Source organism: Chionomys nivalis, chromosome 2, assembly GCF_950005125.1.
Source record: "Chionomys nivalis chromosome 2, mChiNiv1.1, whole genome shotgun sequence".
Lineage (NCBI taxonomy): Eukaryota > Metazoa > Chordata > Mammalia > Rodentia > Cricetidae > Chionomys > Chionomys nivalis.
This window is the reverse complement of record NC_080087.1, coordinates 134,406,014-134,429,317: the sequence shown is the minus strand read 5'-3', so window position 1 is coordinate 134,429,317 and position 23,304 is coordinate 134,406,014. Positions and strand designations below refer to the sequence as shown.

The 23,304-nt window shown below is 39.8% G+C and overlaps 1 protein-coding gene across 1 annotated transcript in view; it reads left to right on the top strand.

Annotated features, from left to right (window-relative positions):
• Positions 1–23,304, top strand: part of Pard3b (par-3 family cell polarity regulator beta) — a 1,010,698-nt gene that overhangs the window by 444,256 nt on the left and 543,138 nt on the right. Inside the window, exon 4 of the mRNA XM_057761958.1 lies at positions 1,962–2,071. Coding sequence (XP_057617941.1) covers positions 1,962–2,071 — 110 coding nt within the window. The remainder of the gene's footprint in view (positions 1–1,961; positions 2,072–23,304) is intronic.

Here is a 23,304-nt window from a genome sequence, read left to right as displayed (position 1 = left end):
TATGTGTTTATGCGTGTGTGCATATGCATTTATAGGTGTATATGTGTGTACATATATGTGTGTATATCTATATATGTGGGTATATGTGTGTATCTGTATGTGTGTTTATGTATACATGTATATGTATGTGTGTATGTCTCTGTAAATATATGTATATATATGTGTATATGTTTGTGTATCTGTCTATATGTGTGTATATGTTTGTATGTCTGTATATATATGTATATGTATATAAATATGTTTGTATTTCTGTATGTATGTGTGTTTTTCTATGTCAGTATATGTGTGTGTGTGTATGACTCAGCTGAAAAGTTATAATGACTGAAATGGTTGGTCACTATTTTCTTTTCTCTGCTACATCACCTCCTTGCTTTTGACAGTGAGAAAACAGCATAGTGAACCAAGATGGCATTCCTTTTTTTTTTTTCTGTTTATTTCTCCCAATTTGAGATTGTTATAGTGTACTCACCTCATTAAGTACTTGGAAATAATTTAGAGTTTCAAGGTGTCTGCCTTCCTGTTCTCCCGATTTCTTTGGGAATTCACATACCATGAGCTGTGTCTGAGAAAATTACATCTAGACCAACTGAGGGGCTTGACTTGAAAGAAATTTAGTCTCTAGGTCAACTGGAGAAGTGAAAAACTTGATATGAGACTGATTTTAAGGAACTTTTTTCTTCTAGTCTGGTTTATTCTTCATGTTTCTTTGAAGAAATGATGGCCGACTGTACAGTCAGTTATTTTAACCTTGCCGAGACGGAGGAAGTAGAGAGTAATGTGGCGATGAGTCTATTAATAGACGAGGAAGCATGCGAGTGCGTGGGCTCTTGAGTACATTTTGTATTCGTGTCTCTGTCTTAAAGAGCATTATTATTAACGTACTGTGAAAAGTCCTGTTTTCAAGAAAGCAGCTTCTGTGTAGAAAGGGGTAAAAACTGCTAGTGATTTCAGGTTTGAACAGAGAAAAAGAATGTTGTAGCAATATGAAGTCTGTGTGGTAAGTAACTTAAAATGGAGGTGAAATCTTCCTTTAAGCTGAAGCAGCTATTGAAGATTGAGGAATTATTTTCAGTATGTTGATAAATGAAAAATACATTTTACTGTTTTCACTCTTTTCCCCAAAGTATGCAAATAAAAGTTAATTTTTCTGTGAGAGTGACTTTTAAACCACAGGCAGATTTTTTCTTTGCGTTTTTCTCTATAAAAGCCAATTTTGTATGGAGCAAATTATTTTAGGCCTAATTGCAGTGAGTGTGGTTATGTTGCTAGCCCTACTGAGGTTGAATTGCATCTGAACTTTCTAATCTTTCTCTCAGAATTTAATAACTGACTCAAATATTTAATAGTGAGAGCTTTTATTAAATTAAAAAGAAATCAGAATATATTTTTAGAAGAACTAACATATTTTCTTTATCAGTTTTGTCTACTTTAGGGGGAAAGAGCAGAATGGAGCCAATCCCCTATATACTTAAATAGACATTAATGCTGTAAGCTCAGAGCGTAATTTCATTCAGTTCATATTATTGTTCAAAAGGTTTGGGAAGCATCAAATGGCAGTAGTAACTATGCTTCTAGGTCTACTGAATATCAGATCACATTGCATGTTTGAGTTTCTTCATTAGTCTTGTGCATAATTAGTCTTTAAAACCACATTGCGTCTGAGGACAACAGTCAGGCGCCTCTCAGACCATTCTCAGGTCTTGCCTAACACATCTGTTCAATACAGTGGCTGGTTTTAAGCTGCAGTAAGGAAAGCTGAGGGTTGAAAGTCTGAGTCCATGCATGCTGTCTTACCTAGACACGCCTGAAGAGCATTAGCTGTTCATTTACAAGCATCCTTTGAAGCAGAATGGTGAAACCCGAAAGCGTTTTATAAACCCTTTTAATTAAAATACATTGTGCCCTCTAGTCTCTTCTCCCTGGGGTTCATTCGACCTCTCACCTCTGATTTTGTCTTGCAGGCACGCCACTGCTGGTGAGGAGAAGCAGTGACCCAGCACCGGGGCCGCATGCTGATGTCCAGCCAAGCGCTGCCAGCCAGAATGGCCAGAGTTTGAAACCTGTTGTTCCGGTAGGTGTCTTAGCATTCGAGTTTCTACGAAGGATCAAAGGACCTTGCCCATAAACTCCAGAGAGCTGAGAATTATATATAGGCCTTTTGATAAAATGCAAAGTAGTGGCTATAAAAATAGATAGCATGGTCATGTAGTCTATGTTTATAGCAATAGCCATTACTTACATAGCACTGATTGCATGTCAAACCCTCACTTAAATTTCCACATGTAAGTAAGAACAAGTGTTAATCTCCATTTTCTTGATAAAATATGGGGCAGGGAGAGATTCAGGACACATAACTATTTGTTCAAGAACACATAGCTAGGACATGGGAGACCTAGGAACTGAACCAAGTGATTCCAAAGACCGTGTTTGCAGCCAGCCTTTGACCTTGTTACATGCTTGTTGTCCTCCTGCTTACGAATGTCAAAGAATGGATTGGTGTGTTTTAAGTGATTCAGCACAGTACTTTGCAAGGTAGAAGGACAGTGAATGGTGAGACAGTTTAAGCTCCCAACACCATGAATATATGAAGCCAGCGTTGGTCTTCTAGAATTCAGCATTGAAATTGAAGAAAAATAAGCTATATAAGTGCTTCTGAAACAACATATTTGTAACTACTGTTTTTATCACTGCTAGATTAAGTCAAAAATTACTTCCAGAAAAAATTACTTCCATCCATCCACTTGGACTGTGGGGTTATGTTCTTGAAATTTTCACTTGGTTTGAAGAACTATAGTGGTGGTTCATCCATGCAAATTGCCAGCAAGTTAAACTCTGGTGAATGGCCATACTTGTTATCACAAAGAACAACATCCAATAGTGCAACCGTACTTCAAACTCTCCTGAAAGCCAATCCATGCCTCATGACACGCCTCAGTTTAGAGCACTGTATGAAAGACATCTATCAGGGTGACAGAATGGGCCAAGATAATTCTCACAGTTCAATATAATTTTGTTTTCAGAAACCAGTGCAAACGTTTATAAAGTAGGCATGGTATTCTGCATTACTGAGTATTTACCAGTCAGTTAGGAGTTTGCCAGTTTCTGCACTTTCTTTCCTTAAAGTAGTGCCTTTAGAGCAATTTAGATGTAATGTCATCTCATTATCCTGTTTAAAACTGTGTCCTCTGGATGCTAGAGATGGCTCGGTGCTTAGGAGCACCTTTTCTCTTAAACATGTATTTTAATGACTTATTATCATGACATAATTACATCATTTTCCCTTTCCTCCCTCCACACCTCCCATATCCCTCTTCTTGTTCTCCTTCCAATTCATGCTCTCATTTTTTAATTAACTGATGTTCACACAAGCACGCACATGCACATGCACACACACCACTGCTCAGTCTGTATAATGCTACTTGTATGTATGTGTGTTTGCCCAGCTAACTATCTGTGTTGGATAGCCAGTTGCTGCCCTCTTTTCCAGGGAAGACTATTCCTGTTGCTCTCAGCATTCTTGGTTGCAGGCTTGAGGCCTCGTGGTCTCTCCACCAACACTTGGGTGTCTCTGGGTGTATCCCTTGCCCGGCTCATGTGCAGGCAGACATGTTGGAGAGCACCTACCTTCCTTGCAGAAGACTCCAGGAAACTCCAGCTCCTGGGAATTCAATGCCCTCCTTTGAGCTCTGAAGTCACTTCACTCGTGTGTGTATATCAACACACTTAATCACATACGTAAAAATAAAAATAAAATCTTTAAAAACAATACACATAATCACATAAGCAAAAAGAAAAATAAAATATTTTAAAATGTGTGCTCTTTAGGGAAGTATATTTGATAAGCATTAAAAAAAAGTTGGGTATATCTGATCAAATTTATTGATGAATACATAGACAGCCAATGTTTGGTATTTTGTGGAGATTTTTGTTTGTCTTCATTTCATTTTTAATATGCAATTATTGAGACCAGGTTAAGTCTAAATATATTGAATTGGGAAAGGGGGAATGATATAAGTATGAGAAAATTTACATAAACAAGAATAAGTATAATTTAATGCATATTTTGAGATGTCTATGTACCCTAAAATGAGTCTGTCTGATTAATGTGTTTTCACCGTTTGCATTCGGACATCCACTCACATATGTTTGTTTGTGTCATGGAGACTCAGTGCTCAGAACAATTGAAATAACATAAATACTGCTTTTTCTCAGAGAAAACGGGGGCCCCATAGTTCTAATAGCTTTATCCAAATATGACCTCAAAAAATTCGAGTTGGATGATATAGTATTACCAGAAGAAATGTGTGTTCTAATTTCAGGAAAAAAATACTGCCACTCAAAATGCTTGTTCCTAGACTGTATGCAGGTGTCATGGCTTAAGTGCCTGCGCATCAGCAATAGAAGGAACACATACATTTCCTCCCTTCCACACTGGGTTATGTGCATGGTGATGAGGATAGCTTGAGACCTGAGGACATGGTCCCTGCCCTGCTGCAGGACTGAAGCTCAGGGGCCTCAATGTTCCGGGAGCAGACGCTGTGCCAAGGACATGGCAAGTGCTCACTGTGTAGGCTTCAGATTAGAAACGAAAGATCTGTGTAAGCTTAGGGAAAATTCTTAGTCTCTGAGCAGCTGAACAGCTTTAGTTAATAATTACCCTAACCCAGCCAGTCTCCCTGTTACCTAGTACCCACCCTCAAATCACTTACTTTTTATAATGTTTAATCTACCTAACTCAGGAGACAGAGTCTTTAACTGCCCTGTCATAAGAACTGTAGACAGAGTGAGTCAGTAAAGATTCTTGAGCGGTGTCCATTTCCCCTTAGAAGAAGATATCATTTTGGTGTGTATGTCGGAAGTTTCATTAAGTACTTTTTTTTTTTTTTACTCTGTTCAAATACGTTTGCTATCTTGGGTTGAATAAACTATATTATTAAATTATTTTAATTATTTTTATTTTTTTCTAAATGTGATTAATAGTAAACTATAAATTGTATTTATGGTTCTTATTGCATTTGTATCCAGTCATGCTCCTCTAGGGAGAAGTAAAATCAGGTGTAAATTAATAAAATGGTTTGTGACGCTAGGAGGAAGGTCTCTGAGCTCCATATCTTCTCTTGAGTGTCAGTGTGCTTAGCTATCATCCTGGCTCCCGTCTGTGGGATAGTGCAGGTCACTATAGAAATCCAGATATAGATAAAAAATTATGTGGTCCTATATGTGTCTCCGAAGTTGCTACCAGTATTTCCTCAGTGATGAAAGAGTGGCTTTCCTGGATTAGCATGGGAAAAACCACTCCCATAGACTTTCATAACAAGGACCATAGAAGTTCAGGCAGTGTGGGTTGCAGACTTGGGCCCTTCCAGATCTCAGATATTCTAATGGAGGTGTCACCTGTAGCAACTTCCTTCCTCTGATTGGATAAGTGGTGGTATGGATAGGGAATTTGTGATGATGTAGCAAGCAATGTGAAAAACACTTGCTTTAAAGGACCATGTTCCATCGCTTCTCCTCTCAATATCCAATGGGGGTTGGAATTTCTACTTCCTAATGAGCATTCTCATGTAAGTAATTCACAGACAGCAGGACCCCAAGTGGGCGATATTCAGTTATTCCCAGAAAAGGAAAGTTACTCATAACTCACAGCATAAGAATCTAGAGAATGAACACTTACACTTACATTTGACTGTGTTGAAGCACTGCCTTTAACATCACCGCTGATGGCTGTTCTTTTTAGCTGTACTTCACTATGCTTGCCACAATTAGAATGTGCTTCACTGATGTCCAGAGGTGTGGTGTGTGGTTTGGAAAAGTTAAGAAAGCTGTGCCTGTGTGACTGATTGAATCATTACAAGTTGGTTATTTCAGATGGACCCTCACGGGCATGTTGAACTTACAAAACAGCCAAATAAGAGAATTTAGATTTGCTGCAAGTTTCAAATTCTGTGTGCTGAAAACCCATCAAATTTCAGTTTCCATTATTTAAAGTACCATCAAATAAACAGTATGGAAATTTGTTTCTCTGCCTCTACTTCATACTGGGATAGAATAGCTATCAATGTCCATGCAGCGATAGCTGTTCCTCTTCCAAGACAGTAGCCACCCACATTCTCGATGCCTTTTACGCCTTTGAAAGGAGAAAGAGTCCTGGGGACAGGATATTGTAGTGCGACTTTTCCTATAAGTAGCATTACCTTCCTTTGATTGCAACCTGGTGTTCTTTCTTGGCTTAAGGGCATGCCATAAAACCAAGTCCTTGAAATTGATGTTCCTGAATTTGAAATGGAACTCTAAACACATGTGATATTTCCCCCTTAATATCCGGTTAGTTAGTATAGGTGTTTTGTGTTTTAATGACTGTTTATATATCTTGCATTTAATCCTTTAGGCACGTTGACCCTGCAGAGTGGCTAAATTAAAAAGTAGATTCCTGAAATATATAGTACTGTGGTTGTTCTCTGAGAGTAAATGATCATGCTCTAAACCTGTTCCTTGTTATATTACCAGAATGGTATGTGGTGTGTGCTTGTGTGTGGTGTGTGAGCACATGTGTGTGCACATGTGCATTGTGTGTGGTTACAAACTGTGGGCCATACAACCAAACCAGCTAACCATGATCTATCTGCCTTTGTAAATGATTATTCTTAGTCCACACATAAAGAAAATATGAGTGAGTTTACATCAAAATACAGCTTAAGATTTAGTAGACATTCTAGAGGCACAAATCTTACTTTCTATCCGTGAGATACTACAGCTGCATAGCTATAGAAGCCCAAGACAGATGGCTGCTGAGGGGATCTGAAGGGAGGCGATAGCCATTGTGTTTCAGCCAGGAGCATTGGGTGCTGTGCAGCGGAAGGGAGGACAAAAAATGTGTAATATATAATTGTATTATTTAGAGATACTGAGTCCTACAAAAGGGTTTTCTTTCTTTCTGTTTTGTTTTTTTCTTTCTTTTTTTTTCTGACACAGTGATTTAATAATAGCCCTGGCGTGTGTAACTCCAGCTGTTCATGCTGCGTGTTGATAAGCCCAGAGCTTGAAGACACATCGCAGCAATGGTTTTCATATGGCTTTGTTTTAAGAGATAATGCTGCCAACCAGTATTTCATGACGCCAACTGCTTACTAAGTTTGGCAAGTTTAGGCAGCTTAATTTCTAAACCATTGTGCTTAGAGACTAAGGTTCAGGTACTGGAGAGGGAAAAGTCCCATTTATTCTACAGCAGAGATTTTTCCCGGCATTTTGCAGAGATTAATTTAAAAAATAAAATGGACTAGCTAACTGTCTGTACCATGACAAGCCAAGGACTGTGGGAAATGTGATCACTGCTCAGGCAATTACTTAAAAACAAACAAACAAACAAAAAAGAAAAACTATCTTTTCTCATTTTATATGCCAATCCTAGTTCTCACTCCCTCCCCTTACCCCTCCCCCGTCTCAGCCCCATCCCATTCCCCATCCACTCCTCAGAGAGGGTAAGCCTTCCTATGGGGAGTCAATAAAGTCTAGCAATTGCTTTGAGGCAGGACCAAGTTCTCCCCACTATATCTAGGCTGAACAAGGTATCCCTCCAAAGAGAATGGGCTCCAAAAAGCCAATACAAGCAGTAGGGATAAATCCTGGTCTCCTTGCCAGTGACCCCACAGTCTGCTCCAGCCATACATCTATCACCCACATTTAGAAGGCCTAGTTTGGCCCTATGCTGGTTTCTTCTCTATAAGGCCAGAGTTGGAAGGCTCCCATTAGCTCAGGGAAGCTGTTTCAGTGGGTGTTCCCATCATGGTCTTGACCTCTTTGCTCATATTCTCACTCCTCCCACTCTTTGACTGGACTTTAGGAACCTCTGCTGTGGATCTCTGCATCTGCTGCCACCAGTTGCTGGATGAAGGTTCTATGATGACAATTAAGGTAGTCATCAGTCTGACTACAGAGCAAGGCCATTTCAGGCCCCCTCTCCACTACCTGCTTAGGGTCTTAGCTAGGGTCATCCTTGTGGATTCCTGGGAATTTCTCTAGCAGGCGCATACTTCAGTCTAGTTAGAGCTGAAAAACAAAATGTTTACTATTTGAAGTCTGTTTCAGAAATGAAAAGAGCGAGCTTTTTTCTTTTGCTGTTTAGTCAGAGTCCGAGCTTAATGTAAACCAAGTTTTGCTTTCATATCAAAATGTATTGATTGATCCTTTAGCTACCCAGCCTTGTGCTGCATGCCATAAGGAAAGCTCAACACATTACTCCTCAACACAGGAAATTTAGAGTCTGCTTAAGAAGACCAAATTCAAAGCAAGTACACAGCCATATCAACTTGAGCATGTATCAGATTGCCAGATGTTACATTTTAACCATCAACATGCAGGTTTTTACACTCTACAGTTTGGCACTCTGCTTTCTCTCCATAAACCATGTAGGGAGTGGCTAGTGTCTCTGTCAGTTCTCATCTTCCTGTTCCTACAGTGTAACTACCAGGTGGCTGGCATTTCTGCACATGGCCAGAACTGCAAGCTCCTCCATGGCAAGAGCTGGTATTTTCTTATTTGTGTTCCCAGGCATAGTGCCCTACGCATGGTAAATTATAAATATATGAGGCTTAAAATTTTATTTCTGAGATGGCTAAGGGAAATCAATTCAACAACTTTTAAGCCATTTTAACTCATTTTTGAGTATATTTTAAGTGTATTGGATGTGTGCATATGTCTGTGTATATGCATTTATACACACACACACACACACACACATATGAATTGGATTAGAAGAACCCCTGTTTAACACAATATTCTCTCCCCAAGATAGTTTCAGCTGAGGATCTCCTGCCTCAGGACAGCCTGTTTCTTGTTATTCTGTGCTGTGAAATTAAGAGACATGTCTAAGCACAACTTCTCTGCTACATAGTAAAATGTTGCCTGGTGGCTGAGGGCAGCAGTTTGGATTCTCAGACTTATTTAATTTTAGAATTTTAGCAATGAGTTGGTTCAGAGGATTAACTGAAATTATGGAGAGGATAAGCCATTATTATTCTGCATATTAATTGCTATAGAGGCTAATTTTGCAGGTAAACCATGAAGAAAAACAATATTGAAATTAATACCAAGGTGGTATTTGGTATTAAATAATAAATTAAATAACTCAGTTATTTGGATTTTATTTTTGTTAACCAAATTTTGAATTCTATAAGGTTAGTAGCCTCATCGCTTATGCTAATAGCTGTGTTCAAAGAATTCAAAAAAACATTTGATTTGAACTTTGGGTTCATTTCTTGTACCAGTGCATCTAAAGATGTTCGCCTCCAATGTTTCTTCTGTCCCATTTTTCTTAATTGGCTTTTATGGTTTTGACTGATATAATGTGGGTTGATAAGCGTGTGGGGATATGGGCAGTGTGTTTTGTGGCAGAGCACCAATGAGTAGCTTTTTAGTGCTGTGGCCAGGTCCAATTTGAAAGTGCTGTTTGACATTTACTTAGATATTTAGCTTTTCCTAAAGATCAAGATCCTAAACTCGGAATTATTAGCACTGTAACCTTGATAGAACTATTTAAATCTCACATGGCTCTCTCCTAAAGCGTGTGTAACTAATAATAATAATAAGCAGGGAGGCTACATAAACTCCAGTGCCATTATTGATTTAAACCCCCAAACTAAAGATATCTGGGTTCCAGGCCTGAGTTGCTAACCTTGATCAGAATGAACTCAACTTTAAATTTTATTCTAATGTCTGAATTTTCATTGATGTCAATTATGTTTTCCGTCTGTGTGTATTTGCCAAGTAGATAATAGAGACAAACTTTTAAAATAAAAACCTGAACACCCATACAGAGGCAGCGTTTTAAAATGCTATCTACACAAACACACATATATGCATTCAATAAGACAGCTGACATTAAAATCTCAAGTCTAAAGCCAAGTTGCCAGGTTTGTCTAAGGTTAAAGTCGAGGTTGAGAGCTGTGGGGTTTGGGGATCTTGTTGTTTTCCGTTTGTTTATCTTCCACACAAACCTTCTGTGCTGAAGACATTTATTTCCTAAGCGTCCATGGTTTTAGACCGAAAGGGTTAATGCAAGTTCTCACTTGAGAAGCAGCAAGATCCCAGCTTCTGAGAGGACTCGAGAACTTTCTCTTTTTTCTTTCCTCAAGCATGGCAATATTCTCTTCAGATGAGGAATTCCACCCCCCCCAAAAAAAAACCATAAACTCTCCTGAAGTGTGGGTTTCCTTCTGCTTCTGCTTCCAAGTGCGTTAGTCACAGGATGACATTGTGCAGACATTAAACACGGCGTGTCTTTCTCAGGAGGGGCCCTCTCCTAATAGCCCTGTGCCACAGAGGAGAGTTCTGATGTAGATGAATCACCTTTTAAATGTCGCTACTTGTGCGTGCTTTATGCTTGTGGAAACACGTGACATCCTCGTCAGCAGCGTGTGGCTTATCACAGTGCAGATTTTGATGTCTGATTAGGTGATCATGGGGACATCTGGAGTGAGTTAGGTTTGAAGTGACTATTTTGAAGCAATGGAGGACCCAAACCTTCTAATAAAGTTAACCTTTATTTTTTCAATGAAAACTTTTTACAATCTTTACCTGGTTTTTTGAGCCTTCTTTCCAGACGGATTGCCTTACTTTTTAAGTAAGAATGAATGAGTGACATTTGTTACAAAATCATAAAGGGTTATTGTCGTGGGAAGGAAATGGCAGCTGATACATCTGCAGTCAGAACTGACTAACTTATTGCAGGGACTGATGTCTGTATTTCCTCTGCCTTTCTTTTCACTCATTGCCAACCATACCAACCTCTTCATGTTAAAATATAGATAGTATGTATTTGATATTCAGCTCCATTCTTACAATGATCCAAAGAAAAGCAAGCAGGCAGTGAAGCAGCTAATACTGTTTAGATTGTGATTTTGCGTGTTGAGAGCCCTCTTTTGAGATCTTACACATCAATACAGTAGTCTCTGAAAATGAGCAGTGTGTAGAGGTGTGTAGTTTCCACAGATGCACCTTGCCCCAGATATTTGGGATGAGAAGTATTTAGGATTTGGAACAATTCTGGATTTTGAAATATTTTCACATTGTACCATGAGATAGCTTAAAGACTAGTCCTAATACTAAACATTAAATTTATTTGTTCCTAAGCACCTTAGATAAGCAGCTTGGGGTAATTGTACATAATATTTTTAATAATATCCTTTTTTGATATAGCCTCTCACAAGAATTGAGGTGTGACTTTTTCCACTTGGATTATCAGGTTATAGATACTCAATAAGACACAGCTCCTTATTTATTCATGAATAAAACTATTATTTATCTATAATAGGTGGGCAAACACACACATACACATACCACATGATCTTCTTCCTTAAAAATCTCTTACCTTTTCAGATGCTTCTAGACTATTATATTTCTTCTTATGACCTTCTGTGAAAAATTCTTTCCCTGTGATGTCAGAGAGAGATGTGCACGCAGTTCACCATCTCAGCCTTTTTTCCCTGTGATGTCACAGAGAGAGGTGCACGCGGTTATCCATTTCAGCCTTCTTTCCCTGTGATGTCACAGAGAGATGTGCACGTGGTTCGCCATCTCAGCACTGTTAGTTTGTTAAAAAGACTATTATTCCCCATATAAAGGAATATTAAAATGTATATTAAATAACATATGGAGGGGGCTGGAGAGATGGTTCAGTGGGTTAAGAGCACTGGCAGTTCTTCCAGAGGACCTGGGTTCAATTCCCAGCACCCACATGGCAGCTCACAACTGTCTGTAACTCCAGTTCCAGGGAATCTGATACTTCATACCAATGCACATTAAATAAAGTTAAGTAACATCTGGAGAAAGTAATTTATGAACTGTACTTGTAAGAGACTAATATCTAGTACATATAAGGAACTAAAACAGTTTAGAAGCAAAAATTAGTAATAAATGGTTAAAAATAAGCAATAGTCCTAAGTAGATATTTCTGAAGAGAAGACACAGATGGACATGATGTAAAGACATAGATGGAAGATGATCAAGGGGCTAGAGAGATGGCTTGGTTGTCAAGAGTATACACTGCTCTTCCAGAGTTCAGTTCCCAGCATCCACAGGGAAGCTCACAAGCCATTTCTGGGTTTCTGATGCCTTCTTCTGGCCTTTCCAGACACCGTGCACATGTAGTGCACATGCTATACTTGCACATCCAACACACATAATATAAAAATAAACAAATCTTAAATCATCAGGGAGATACAAATTAAAACTACAGTGGGGTATTGCTATGATCTAGAATGGCATGCTCCTATAATCCTTCTACTTGGAAGGCTGGGGCACAGGAGTTCAGGGCTGGACAATACAATGAGATGCTATGAAATGGAGGAAGAGAAAGAGGAGGAGGAGATTGTGAAGCAAATCCTTGCATATTATTAGTAGAGACGTCAGTACAGCTATTATGGAAAAGCATTATGGAGGTTTCTTTAGAAATTAAAACTAAGCTATTAGATGAACCAGAAATATCCAAAGGAAGCAAAAGTAGTATGTTACGAGTCATATACATTCCCATGTTTCCCAGTAGCTCAGAAACAGAACAACCTAAGTTAGCCAGAATGTGGCCCTAAACCCAGCTGCCCTGGTAGTTAAGGCCCTACCTATGCTACAGAGTGAGACCAAGACCAGGCTGAGGATACAGCTTAGTGGGACAACGTTTGCCTAGCATGCATAAGGCCCTAGGTTCACTCTTCAGTACTGAAACACAGACAGACAGATGAAAACAGAGTGATGTGCTCTAGTGGTATAGGTAATTGGCGGCACACTAGCCTGGCACATATAGTATCCCTGGTTTAATTCCCAGTGTTGCCAAAGACAGTATCCTAAATTTCCATTGAATGAATGGACAAAGAACTGCTGATGTCCTTGTGCAACGAAAAGCTAACCAAGTACAAAAGGATGAAATCCTCTCATTGGTAAAAACCTAGGTAAGAGTCAAGTTACTAAGTGAAAGAAGCCAAGTACTATCCGAACTGACTAGTATCAGGAGTCTAAAATAGTGAAGAGTGGTAGGTAACAAATGCTGGGGCAGAGGGAAAGAGGGAGGCAGAGTTGAGGAAATGTTGGTCAAAAGGTAGTTGTGATTACATTAGAGTTTGGAGTTTCAATGTTCTTTTGCATAAAGGGATGACTATGGATAATGGTGATTTCTTAAATATGTCCAAAGATCTGGAAGAGTGTCACACTATAAACAAAAATGCTTGAGAAAACATGCCTGCTCTGGCCTGATTATTGTACTATTTATACATACATGTATCAACATCATGTGTAACCCCATATAGAATTAGTGTATGTCAATTGCTATCAATTACAAATCCCCACACTGAAGGATCTTGGAAGCCTTCTTGAAGATTACTTGACTTTTTATGCAAAAGTTTACCTCTTGATGAAGCATTTTGTAGTCTGAGCTCAGGTTTTCTACTAAGCATTAACACCAGCAAAAGGACGTGAAGATAGCATTGTGTCTCCCTCTATTTTCCATATACATTTATTTCTCTGTGTCTTTACTTTACTCTGGGCATGAACACAGCAAAAGGACATGAGGACCCCATGTGTGTCACCTCTATTTTCCATATACAGTTCTTTCTCTGTGTCTTTCCTCAACTATGGGCTGAATGACCAATATTGATATCCTTTTTCTCACCGTGAATGTTTCTAAATTTACTTCATAATAGTGAAGCAGTAGTTTTTGCCCCCTCTGTCTCTCTTGATTGTCTTCAGTCTAAGGTACTTGTCTTGTTCATTCTTTCCTTTGGGAATCTTCCTCACTATGCCGACCTCCCTCTTGTACATTTCTTACATACTGAGAACATAATCCTGTAGCCAAAGAACAGTGGTGCTTAGAAAAGGATTGCAGAAGGAGTGAAGTTTTGATGATGAAACTGTTTAAATTCCACATTCGTTGCTTTGACTTGCCTTCTATTTCTGCCAACAAGTGGCCATGTATTGCCATTTGCAGGTCTTAGGGGGAAGAAGGGTTTTTGCTACTCAATTTTAAGTTCATACCAATTGTTGAAACTATTATATACAGGTACTCCTTGATATACCATGGTATTACAAATCAGTTAGCCATGATGAATTGAAGAAATTGGCAGGGAAAATATACCTAATACACTGAACTTCAGAACTTGATAGTTTAATTCAGTCTATCTTAAACATGCTCAAAGATATATATTAGCCCACTTTTGAGGTTATATAAGACTAATTCAATAACAAACTGTCAAATATTCCATATATTTGATTGGATGACTGTAATCCCACAAAACATTTACAACCACAGTGAAACAGAGATGTGTCGGTCGTTTTCCTCCAGGTCTGTAATTGACAGAGCCAGCGCTTGCCACCCTGCCCAGGAAATAGCTATGGCATGTGCCACTAAGAACCTAGTTCAAGGCTGCTGTCAAATGCTTTTCTCTTTCAAATGCCAAATTGTTCTTTAAAAATCTAAGTGGAACTTTCTTAAGTTAGGGAGCTTCTGTATTTCCCAGTATACTATTCTACTCCATAGAAGTTCGGTTTTTAATGCCTTGGTTTTACAGGTGAAGCATCTGGGCAGAGACAAGTTAACTCATCTGCCTTGAGTAACATCACTGACACTAGTAACAGCAGGATTTACCTTCAGTTTGCCTTCATCTGAGCTACAGGCTTTACATTCTATCACTAAGAACAGATATCACCTTAGAAGTATTTTCCTCCTCATGATACAGCCATTGTTCGAATGCTTTGGGAAATCCTCGTTCAAAGCTGCCTTCAAAGTCAGTTATCTGCGGTTTAAAAAAAACCAACAACTTTATTTTCATTATTCTATAGTTACACTTCATTTTTTCTACCAAAAATGGTATTGCTCTAACCGAGGCCAGAGCTTGTATTGTACAGCTCGTCTCAGATGACTTAACTGTTTACACAGTTCGGATACCCCTGAGAAGTTCTAACCACTACAGAAACATGTGATACTGACGTTACACACATTTAAGGAAAGGAGACTCAGATGTGCTTAACGCACCAGGGTTTTATAGCTGTTCTTTGTTTATGGAATTGTCTGGTGGTTACGACAAGTAGGTTTAATCGTGACTCATCCGCTGGCTCGTTGTCGGGCTAAGCCAGTATAATTTTATACCCTATGTGGAAGAAGATTGTCTTCCATCTTGGTCACAGTGGAATTTCGAGGTTAATGCCTTTTATCTTGAGTGCAGCGTTTAACAGACTGTGGGTGTTTAATATATGTTAATAATAGTGATAATAATGAATGTTGATAATTAAAGGTCTTTTATAATTACTAAATTTCTAATGTGTGTTAAATATAATTAAAGGGAAATTATTTAAATTAATATGCATGCCTACAAAAACTGGAGCTAGCCACAGCTTTTATTTTTAGCTTCTTAAATAGTATCATGAATGTGAATCTAGGATTAAGAAATCCAGTGATAATGGCAGTTTCACCAGGGTCATGTATAGAGGGAGAACGCATGTCTAGTTTGAGTCTAGAAATGGAAAAAGCATCCTTTTGAGCTGAGAAGCATTGTGAATGGGAAGCCACGAGGGACATTTGCAGTTGGAACTTAGCCACATGAAGCTGTGCACCCAGCATCATCACTGGCTTTTCTTTCTGAGGTTATTGCTCATGCATTCTACACACAGAGAAAGGGCTTTCCTGCAAACAGGGTACCAGCCCAGAGGCAGAAAAAAAGAAAAAGAAAATAAAGTCATTAAAAGAAGTAGATGGGATACAGTTATAGTAAACAATGGCCCTGAGATTTAGCATGGAGATTAATTCTCCAAACTCAAATGAACCCTTGTTACATAGGATTGTTGCTTCCTACGATACCGGGGCGACAGAGCTGATGTGCAGAGAGGAGTTAAGGGCTGGTGTGCTCTGTGTGAGGCCCCATGCTAATGGAGTCCCAGAGCTCCCAGCAGACTGATCTCCCTCTTTCATTCCCCTTGATTTGTTTCAATTTTCTCTGCAAACTGCAAGTAATAATTGCAGTTTTATCAGAGGGTTGGCTTAGGAAACAAATGAAGTCTTACTTTTCAAACTGTTAGGATGTGTGCTATGAGTGTGTTAGAGATGTGAGTACATACAGGAGGCGGAGGTTCTAGGATAAGATAGAGAGTTAGACTCTCTTAAAGCTGAACTTACTCGGGTTTGGTTTTGCTTCAAGCAAGGAATAAATAGTACATGCCTAGAAAAATTATTAAATGCGAAGTCAATCATTGAATGTATGTAGAGTGTCTTTGTTTATAGAGACCTCTCCAAGATCCAGTCATTTGGCAGTGAAGACCAGGCCTTATGGCGATACTGGAGCTGCATGGGTGAATCCAGCTGACTTTTCTTTCTTGAAATAAAATGATTCTCTTTCTTGTAAACATTTTCCATAGAAACCCTAAAAAGAAACATAACACAAGTATTGTTTAGCAGTAGGGTGATTTCTAAGGTTCCTAACCCACTGTCCAACAAACCCCACAGCTTTCCTAAGGTCCTCTGTCCTTCTGTATTCCCCTGGCTTGGCCACCTACTTCAACTAGAGTAGCCTTCTGTGTTTGTCTCTGTCACAGAGACCTTCTCCTCTGCAAAGACGAGGCTGAGGTACTTTCTCCTTTTAATCCTTTGATACCCACAATCACGAGAGTGCTCCTTCTGAGGAAGACTTTTAAAGTTGTGAAAACATAAGGAAATACATCGTTAGGGGAATTCAGAGTGAACATGCACCAAGTATCAGAGGTCAGTCCCATGTGAGAAAGCAATGTTAGTCCCTTGCTCCAGGCAGGATCTGCTGTGCTCTCAGATGGAGCCAACTATTTCATTTTTACTTCCTACTGTCAGGTCCATTTCAGTGGGAGTGGCCAGTCAAGACCAGTTAGACCATGTCTTTGCGTGTGTCTGTGTGCCCTCTCCAGTTCTCTGCAGGGATGTGTACTGATGCTAGAGAGTGCATTTATCATCTCTGTCACCCAACACTTAGTGTGTGGCAAGTATTTAATAAGTAAGAACTGACTGGACAGCGGTGGCTCACACCTTTAATCCCAGCACTTGGGAGGCAGAGGCAGGTGGATGTCAGTGAGTTTGAGGCCAGTCTGGTCTACAAAGTGAGTTCCAGGACAGTCAGGACTGTTACCCAAAGAACACTGCCTCGAAAAACCAAAACAAACAAACAAACAAACAAGTAAATAATAACTGAGAATACCTGAATGAAATTTTGAAGATTCTCATAACTTCTATGATTCGTGCTTAAGGTGTGACAATATACTTCAAGAATTCCAGCATGAAATTTATTAACTTATATTCATTATCTGTATTACAAAACAGTCTTGGCTCGAACGGCTTTTTCTTATTCCTCATCCACACTCTACCTTTCCAAATCTTGTCGGGCTTCTCTCACTCAGAATGTGTGGGTATGGGTGGGGGAGTTGCTTGACAGTAGCAGTAAAAGTTTGTTTTTGATTGTAATCAATGTTTTCTATTGACCTGCAAGTCCATAATTTGTTCTAATTCTCAGTGGGTATTGAGAATAATAATTATAAAGCTTACCACCATGACCAACGTCAAAATCTGCACTTTACTGAACTTGAGCCTCTTCTGATGGTTGGTGTAGGGATATATTATTTGTGTTATAAATAAATCTTGCCTGAAGACCAGAGGCAAAGCTAAAGCCACTAGAGGTCAGGCAATGGTGACACACACCTTTAATCCCACGATTTGGGAGACAGAGTCCGATGAATCTCTGTGAGTTCAAGCCACCCTGGGCTACACAAGATCAATAAAGAAACAAAACCAGGTGGTGGTGGCTCACACCTTTAATCCCAGTCCTAGGGATTCACACACCTTTAATCCCAACACTAAAGGGAATATAAAATGATAGAACAGAGAGGCTTAGTCTGTTTAGTTTACGGTTGCCCAGCCTTGGTAGAGGTAAGAGTTCTCTAGTGACTTGACTGCTTTGCTTTTCTGGGTTTTTTTTTGGGGGGGGGGGTTGAACCCCAATTTCTGTCTCTGGGTTTTTATTATTCGTGTTACAGGTTAGATAAACCAGTGCTTGAGCCTTTGAACCAGAGTATCATAATCAACATAGGAGTATGAAAATAAATTGAATCTGGGATCATAAACATTCATTATATCATATATAAACTGTTTTCTATAAACTAGCAAGAACAGTTAACTTTATCCAGGGTCCTCTGCTTCCATCCTTTCCTGGTTTGCCACCAATGGCTCAATGACAGGTTGGAAAGTCACACTGTGTCCTTTTGTCATTTGATTGAATCCTTTCTGATAGACACAATTGATTTACTATGTTATGTATACTGAATTACCGAACAGATGCTTTTTTATTTAAAATGATAATTTTTAAATCGATTGTCCAACAAGAACAGATGAAATTAAAAATACTAAAAGTATGAGCTGGGGCATCAGTCCCAAAGTAAAAGTCCCATATCCTAATTGAAGAAAAGCAAAGAAAGTAATCTACAGACACCTGACATACGATGCAGGTAGAAGAACTGTGGTTTCCAGACTAAGACTGGGCAGCCGTCCTCATACACAAGTACCCAGAACCAGAGTCAAACATGAATAGTCAGCAACAGCACTGAATGAATGCTGCAAGTTCAGGGAAGAATTTGGTGATGGGCAGGTGAAGGAAGCTATAAAGTGAGACATAGCTACATTTGATGAGCATGGTAAATCAGAGAGTAAATTCTTCGCCACAAGGATTTTGGACATAATTATGTCTTTCTGGACAGAGTAGAACTGAGAAGTTACTGCTTGTCAAAAAACCATAGAAAGAAACCTGCCTGTAAGGCAAAAGGAACTAAGAGAACACAAGTCTCTGTTATGGCCCAGTCTGTTGAATCACACTCTTTAGGAAGCAGGTCCAAAAAATCCTGCATCTTGAAACAAGATCTCCTTGTGGGAAATTTCCAAGACCTGAGAGCATGGTTCCAAGTCAAGCTATAAAGATGGCTAAGCCCAACTGTGAACAAGCTGCTTGGAAACAGGGAAGGCTCAACTACTTCTCTTTTGGTGTATCTATAACCCCCAAAATAGCATCTTCGTGTATATATTCAAAAAATGCTGTAGAGAGAGTGAAAAGACAAATTAATAAATATCCCTGGAATTGTGAAAAGCAAGTTATCAGTATCATTGTGTGTGAAATTGCACGGGTGTAGAAATCAGACAGCAAATCCAACCCCTTCAAATAGAGAGATACAACATTGACGTGAAAATCGTGTTTCAAATGAAAGTGATGAAACACTGATGATTTTTGTATCAGTATGATAACTTCCCCGACATTAACAAAGTCTTGACATGATGTATGACTTAAACCACGAGCATGTATCTTTATTTGTTCCCATTCAATAAATCATATTCATCATCAGCCACATTGTGCGGCTGATGAACTCTCTACAAGAGCAGCAAAGGAAGCAAACCAACTTCCTCCGAAAGGGAGTACTTTCCGGCTACAGAGGCAGTGTTGTCTGACATATACCGCCTCGACTTTGGAGTTCATCTCTTAAGTAACTGACACTGTCCAACTGCAGGCGTGGATGAAGTGCCCCTACCTGGCATGCAGATTCTATGCATGTCCGTCTGCTCACACTCAACAGGGGCACTAATCTTAACCTGATTATGCTAAGCAGAACAAGCAGCCCTTTCAACATTTCACTGTCTGGCAGGAGCCCCACTATTGGGTAGTGTGGTTAAATATCAAGCACAAAGAAAAAAGTTTTCTGGTACAGGTGTCAATGTACTTGGTTTTTCCGAGAAACCCTGAAATATTCCAACTCTCCTAAAAGGCTGCTCTGATTGAGGCGTCCCTGAAGCATGAAGCTCTCAACTACAGCTAACACTGGATGTTTCTCCCCGAGTCACTACAGTGTGTTCCACAGCAGCACCGTGTACCTGGAGGTTCACACATGAGAGAACCACCTTCCCATCTGAGCTGAGAAACTGGAGTGCTGGCCTTGGAGGAGGTATTTAATTACCAGGCAGCGTTTCTGCATCTGGGAGATAGGCAAGCTGTAAGCAGGTCTTAAGAGTGTTCATGTGCTGTCAGCATTACCAATGGGCCCAGCGTATCGGGTATGCCTGCAACACATCTCTGCCTACCTTTTTATTTTTAAGTGTTTCTTCTAGTTCCAAATCATCTCATTTATAAAAGTTATTTTCAGTTTTTTATTTGATTCTTTGTTTTTGCTTTTTTTGTTTCTCTAGACAGGGTTTCTTTCTGTAGCATTGGCTGTCCTAGAACTACCTCTGTAGATCAGGCTAGCTTTGAACTCACGGAGATTTGCCTGCCTCTTTATCCCTAGTGCCAGGATTAAAAGCATGAGCCACCCCTGACTGGACTTATTTTTATTGTTTTATTGTCTCTCTTTGAGTATCTATGCATGGTACGGGGATTGAACCTAGGACATTCTACATGCTAGGAAAGTGATGTACCCCTGAACTTTACATAGCCTTCTCTCTACATGTTTATTCTGAGGCAAGGTCTCCCCAGGTTTTCTGGGCAGACCTTGAATCCTCAGTCTGCAGAGTGTTGAGCTACCAGACTTGCACTAGCAGCCTTAGCTTATTATCTCTTCCAAGTGGCAAAAATACAGGAAAAGTGTTAAAACTGAAGTATAGTTTACAAACCCAGGCTTCTAACATGAGGAGAAATAACGGGGTCTCAAGAGAAAAGCAACACACAACCACAGCACACAGTAGTTCCAGTACTGATGCTCCAGGCGCTGAAGCAGGAGGATTGTGAATTGGAGGTCAGCCTTGGCTACAGGATGAGCTCAGACATCCAAATGGGAAAAGACAGAGAAAGAAATAAAAGGAAGAAAGGAATGAAGAAAGGAAAGAAAGAAAGAAAGAAAGAAAGAAGAAAGAGAAAGAAAGAAGGAAAGAAAGAAAGAAAGAAAGAAAGAAAGAGAAAGAAAGAAAGAAAGAAAGAAAGAAAGAAAGAAAGAAAGAAAGAAAGAGGGAGGGAGGGAGGGAGGGAGGGAGGGAGGGAGGGAGGGAGGGAGGGAAGAGGAGGGAAGGAGGTTGGGAGGGAGGGGACAGAAGGAGGGTAGGAGGGAGGGGAGGGAAGGGGAGGGAAGGGAGGGACAGAGAGAAGGAGGGAGGGACGGAGGGAGGGAGGTTGGTTGAAAGGTTGTCTTGCTTTACTGTTGTGTTTTCTTGGCCTATTTTGAATTCTTTTTTTAAAAATTTATTTATTTATTAAAGATTTCTGCCTCTTCCCCGCCACTGCCTCCCATTTCCCTCCCCCTCCCCCAATCAAGTCTTCCTCCCTCGTCAGCCCAAAGAGCAATCAGGGTTCCCTGCCCTGTGGGAGGTCCAAGGACCACCCACCTCCATCCAGGTCTAGTAAGGTGAGCATCCAAACTACCTAGGCTCCCACAAAGCCAGTACGTGCAGTAGGATCAAAAACCCATTGCCATTGTTCATGAGTTCTCAGTAGTCTTGATGTATCTGTTGTTACTCTTACGGTCCATGCCTATCTGTTCTTGTCTTTTATTCTTCGCTTTTTATTATAGATAGGATTTTAAATTGTGAGCATTTATTATCATGCTTTATGTATTTGAAGAAATGATTTCTGCCCTAAGTCATAATATTTCCCAATGTTATTTTTATGTTAACGTTTTAACTTAAACCTTTAGTTAATGTTTTTTCCTGTGTTTATAGGCTTTTTATTTCACTGTGGATTTTGGATTGATTAATCAATTACTGTAATGCCATTTAAAATATTTAATGCATCTTGTTTAAAAATCTTATTCCTGCTTTCTTAGCAGGTAAATATCCTTTTACCACTGCATTTTGCTGGTACCCCTCTTTCTTACTTTTGTAGCCTATTAACTTTTATGTTTACTTCCTTTTCTAAATAGAGAAAACATGAGTGTCTTAGTTCAGGGCTATGGCTGTGAAGAAACACCATGACCACAGCAACTCTTTTAAGGAAGACGTTTAACTGAGGGGCTCACTTACGTCCAGAGATCCCGTCTATTATTTTCATGTCACAGAGCATGGCAGCATGCTGGCAGACATGGTGCTGGAGAAGCTGAGAGTCCTACATCTTGCAGGCGACAGGAAGTCAACTGATAGTCACACTAAGGGAAGCTTGAGCAAAAGAGACCTCTAAGTCCACCCCCAGAGTGACACACTTCCTCCAACAAGGCCACACCTCATAATAGTGCCACTCCCTTTGGGGGCCATTTTCTTTCAAACCACCATAATGAGGTGTTTTGTTCTTTTGACCATCTTCTAACTTCTTTTTTTTTTTTTTTTTTTTTTTTTTTTTGGTTTTTCGAGACAAGGTTTCTCTGTGGTTTTGGAGCCTGTCCTGGAACTAGCTCTTGTAGACCAGGCTGGTCTCGAACTCACAGAGATCCGCCTGCCTCTGCCTCCCGAGTGCTGGGATTAAAGGCGTGCGCCACCACCGCCCGGCCATCTTCTAACTTCTTATACAGAACCACTTTGAAGTTTCTTTCTTATCTCAAGATTTCTAACTAATAGACACCTATTGTTATATATATGCCTGATTTTTTTCTAATATGTGTTGTCTAAATGGGCAGATTCTAGAAAATTTGCTCATTAAAAGCACAGCTCTCACTCTAAGAGGGAGGGGCTGCACTTGAACTCAGCCTCAAAAGTAACAGGTGACTTTCTGGCATCAGCAGCAGGCATTCCAAATTCCTGCAGATCTCAAGAAATATGAATGCAAGAAAGACTGCCTTTGCAGAGCACCCCAGCACCAAAGCATGTCGACAGACTCTGCACTGCCTGTCTCACAGCCTCTTGCTGATCCCTCACTGACACAGTGACTCTCACACTCACCATGACACAAATGCACAGCACACGTGCAGCAGAACACACCCATCCCTTAGTCAACTTCCTTGGAGTCATTGGACGGATCAAGGAAGCTGGAGATGTCTTCCCCCTACCTGCCCCTGCATTGAATCATTCGGGATTCTGGTCATTAGCTTATCCCCTGTGAAACAGGGAAGTCATCTCTGGTTTGATGTCAGTTACTGGTAGCCACAAAAGACAAATGCAATGCAGACATTAAAATACAACCTGTCAAACTTAAGCATGGGCCACAAACAGTTGAAATCTTTTCTTATGTTATGAATATGACATTATTCCACCCAGTAAAGCTAACAATACATTTAATCATCTAATCTTTAATCGAGTTGCCTCCTCACTCTTGGTTTAAGTAGGTGCTTACACCAAGCTTAGGCATTGCATCTAGTGGCTATGTCTTTTATACTTCTGTGATCTTGAAGCAGCTTATGGACAGTCAGCAGGTGTACTTG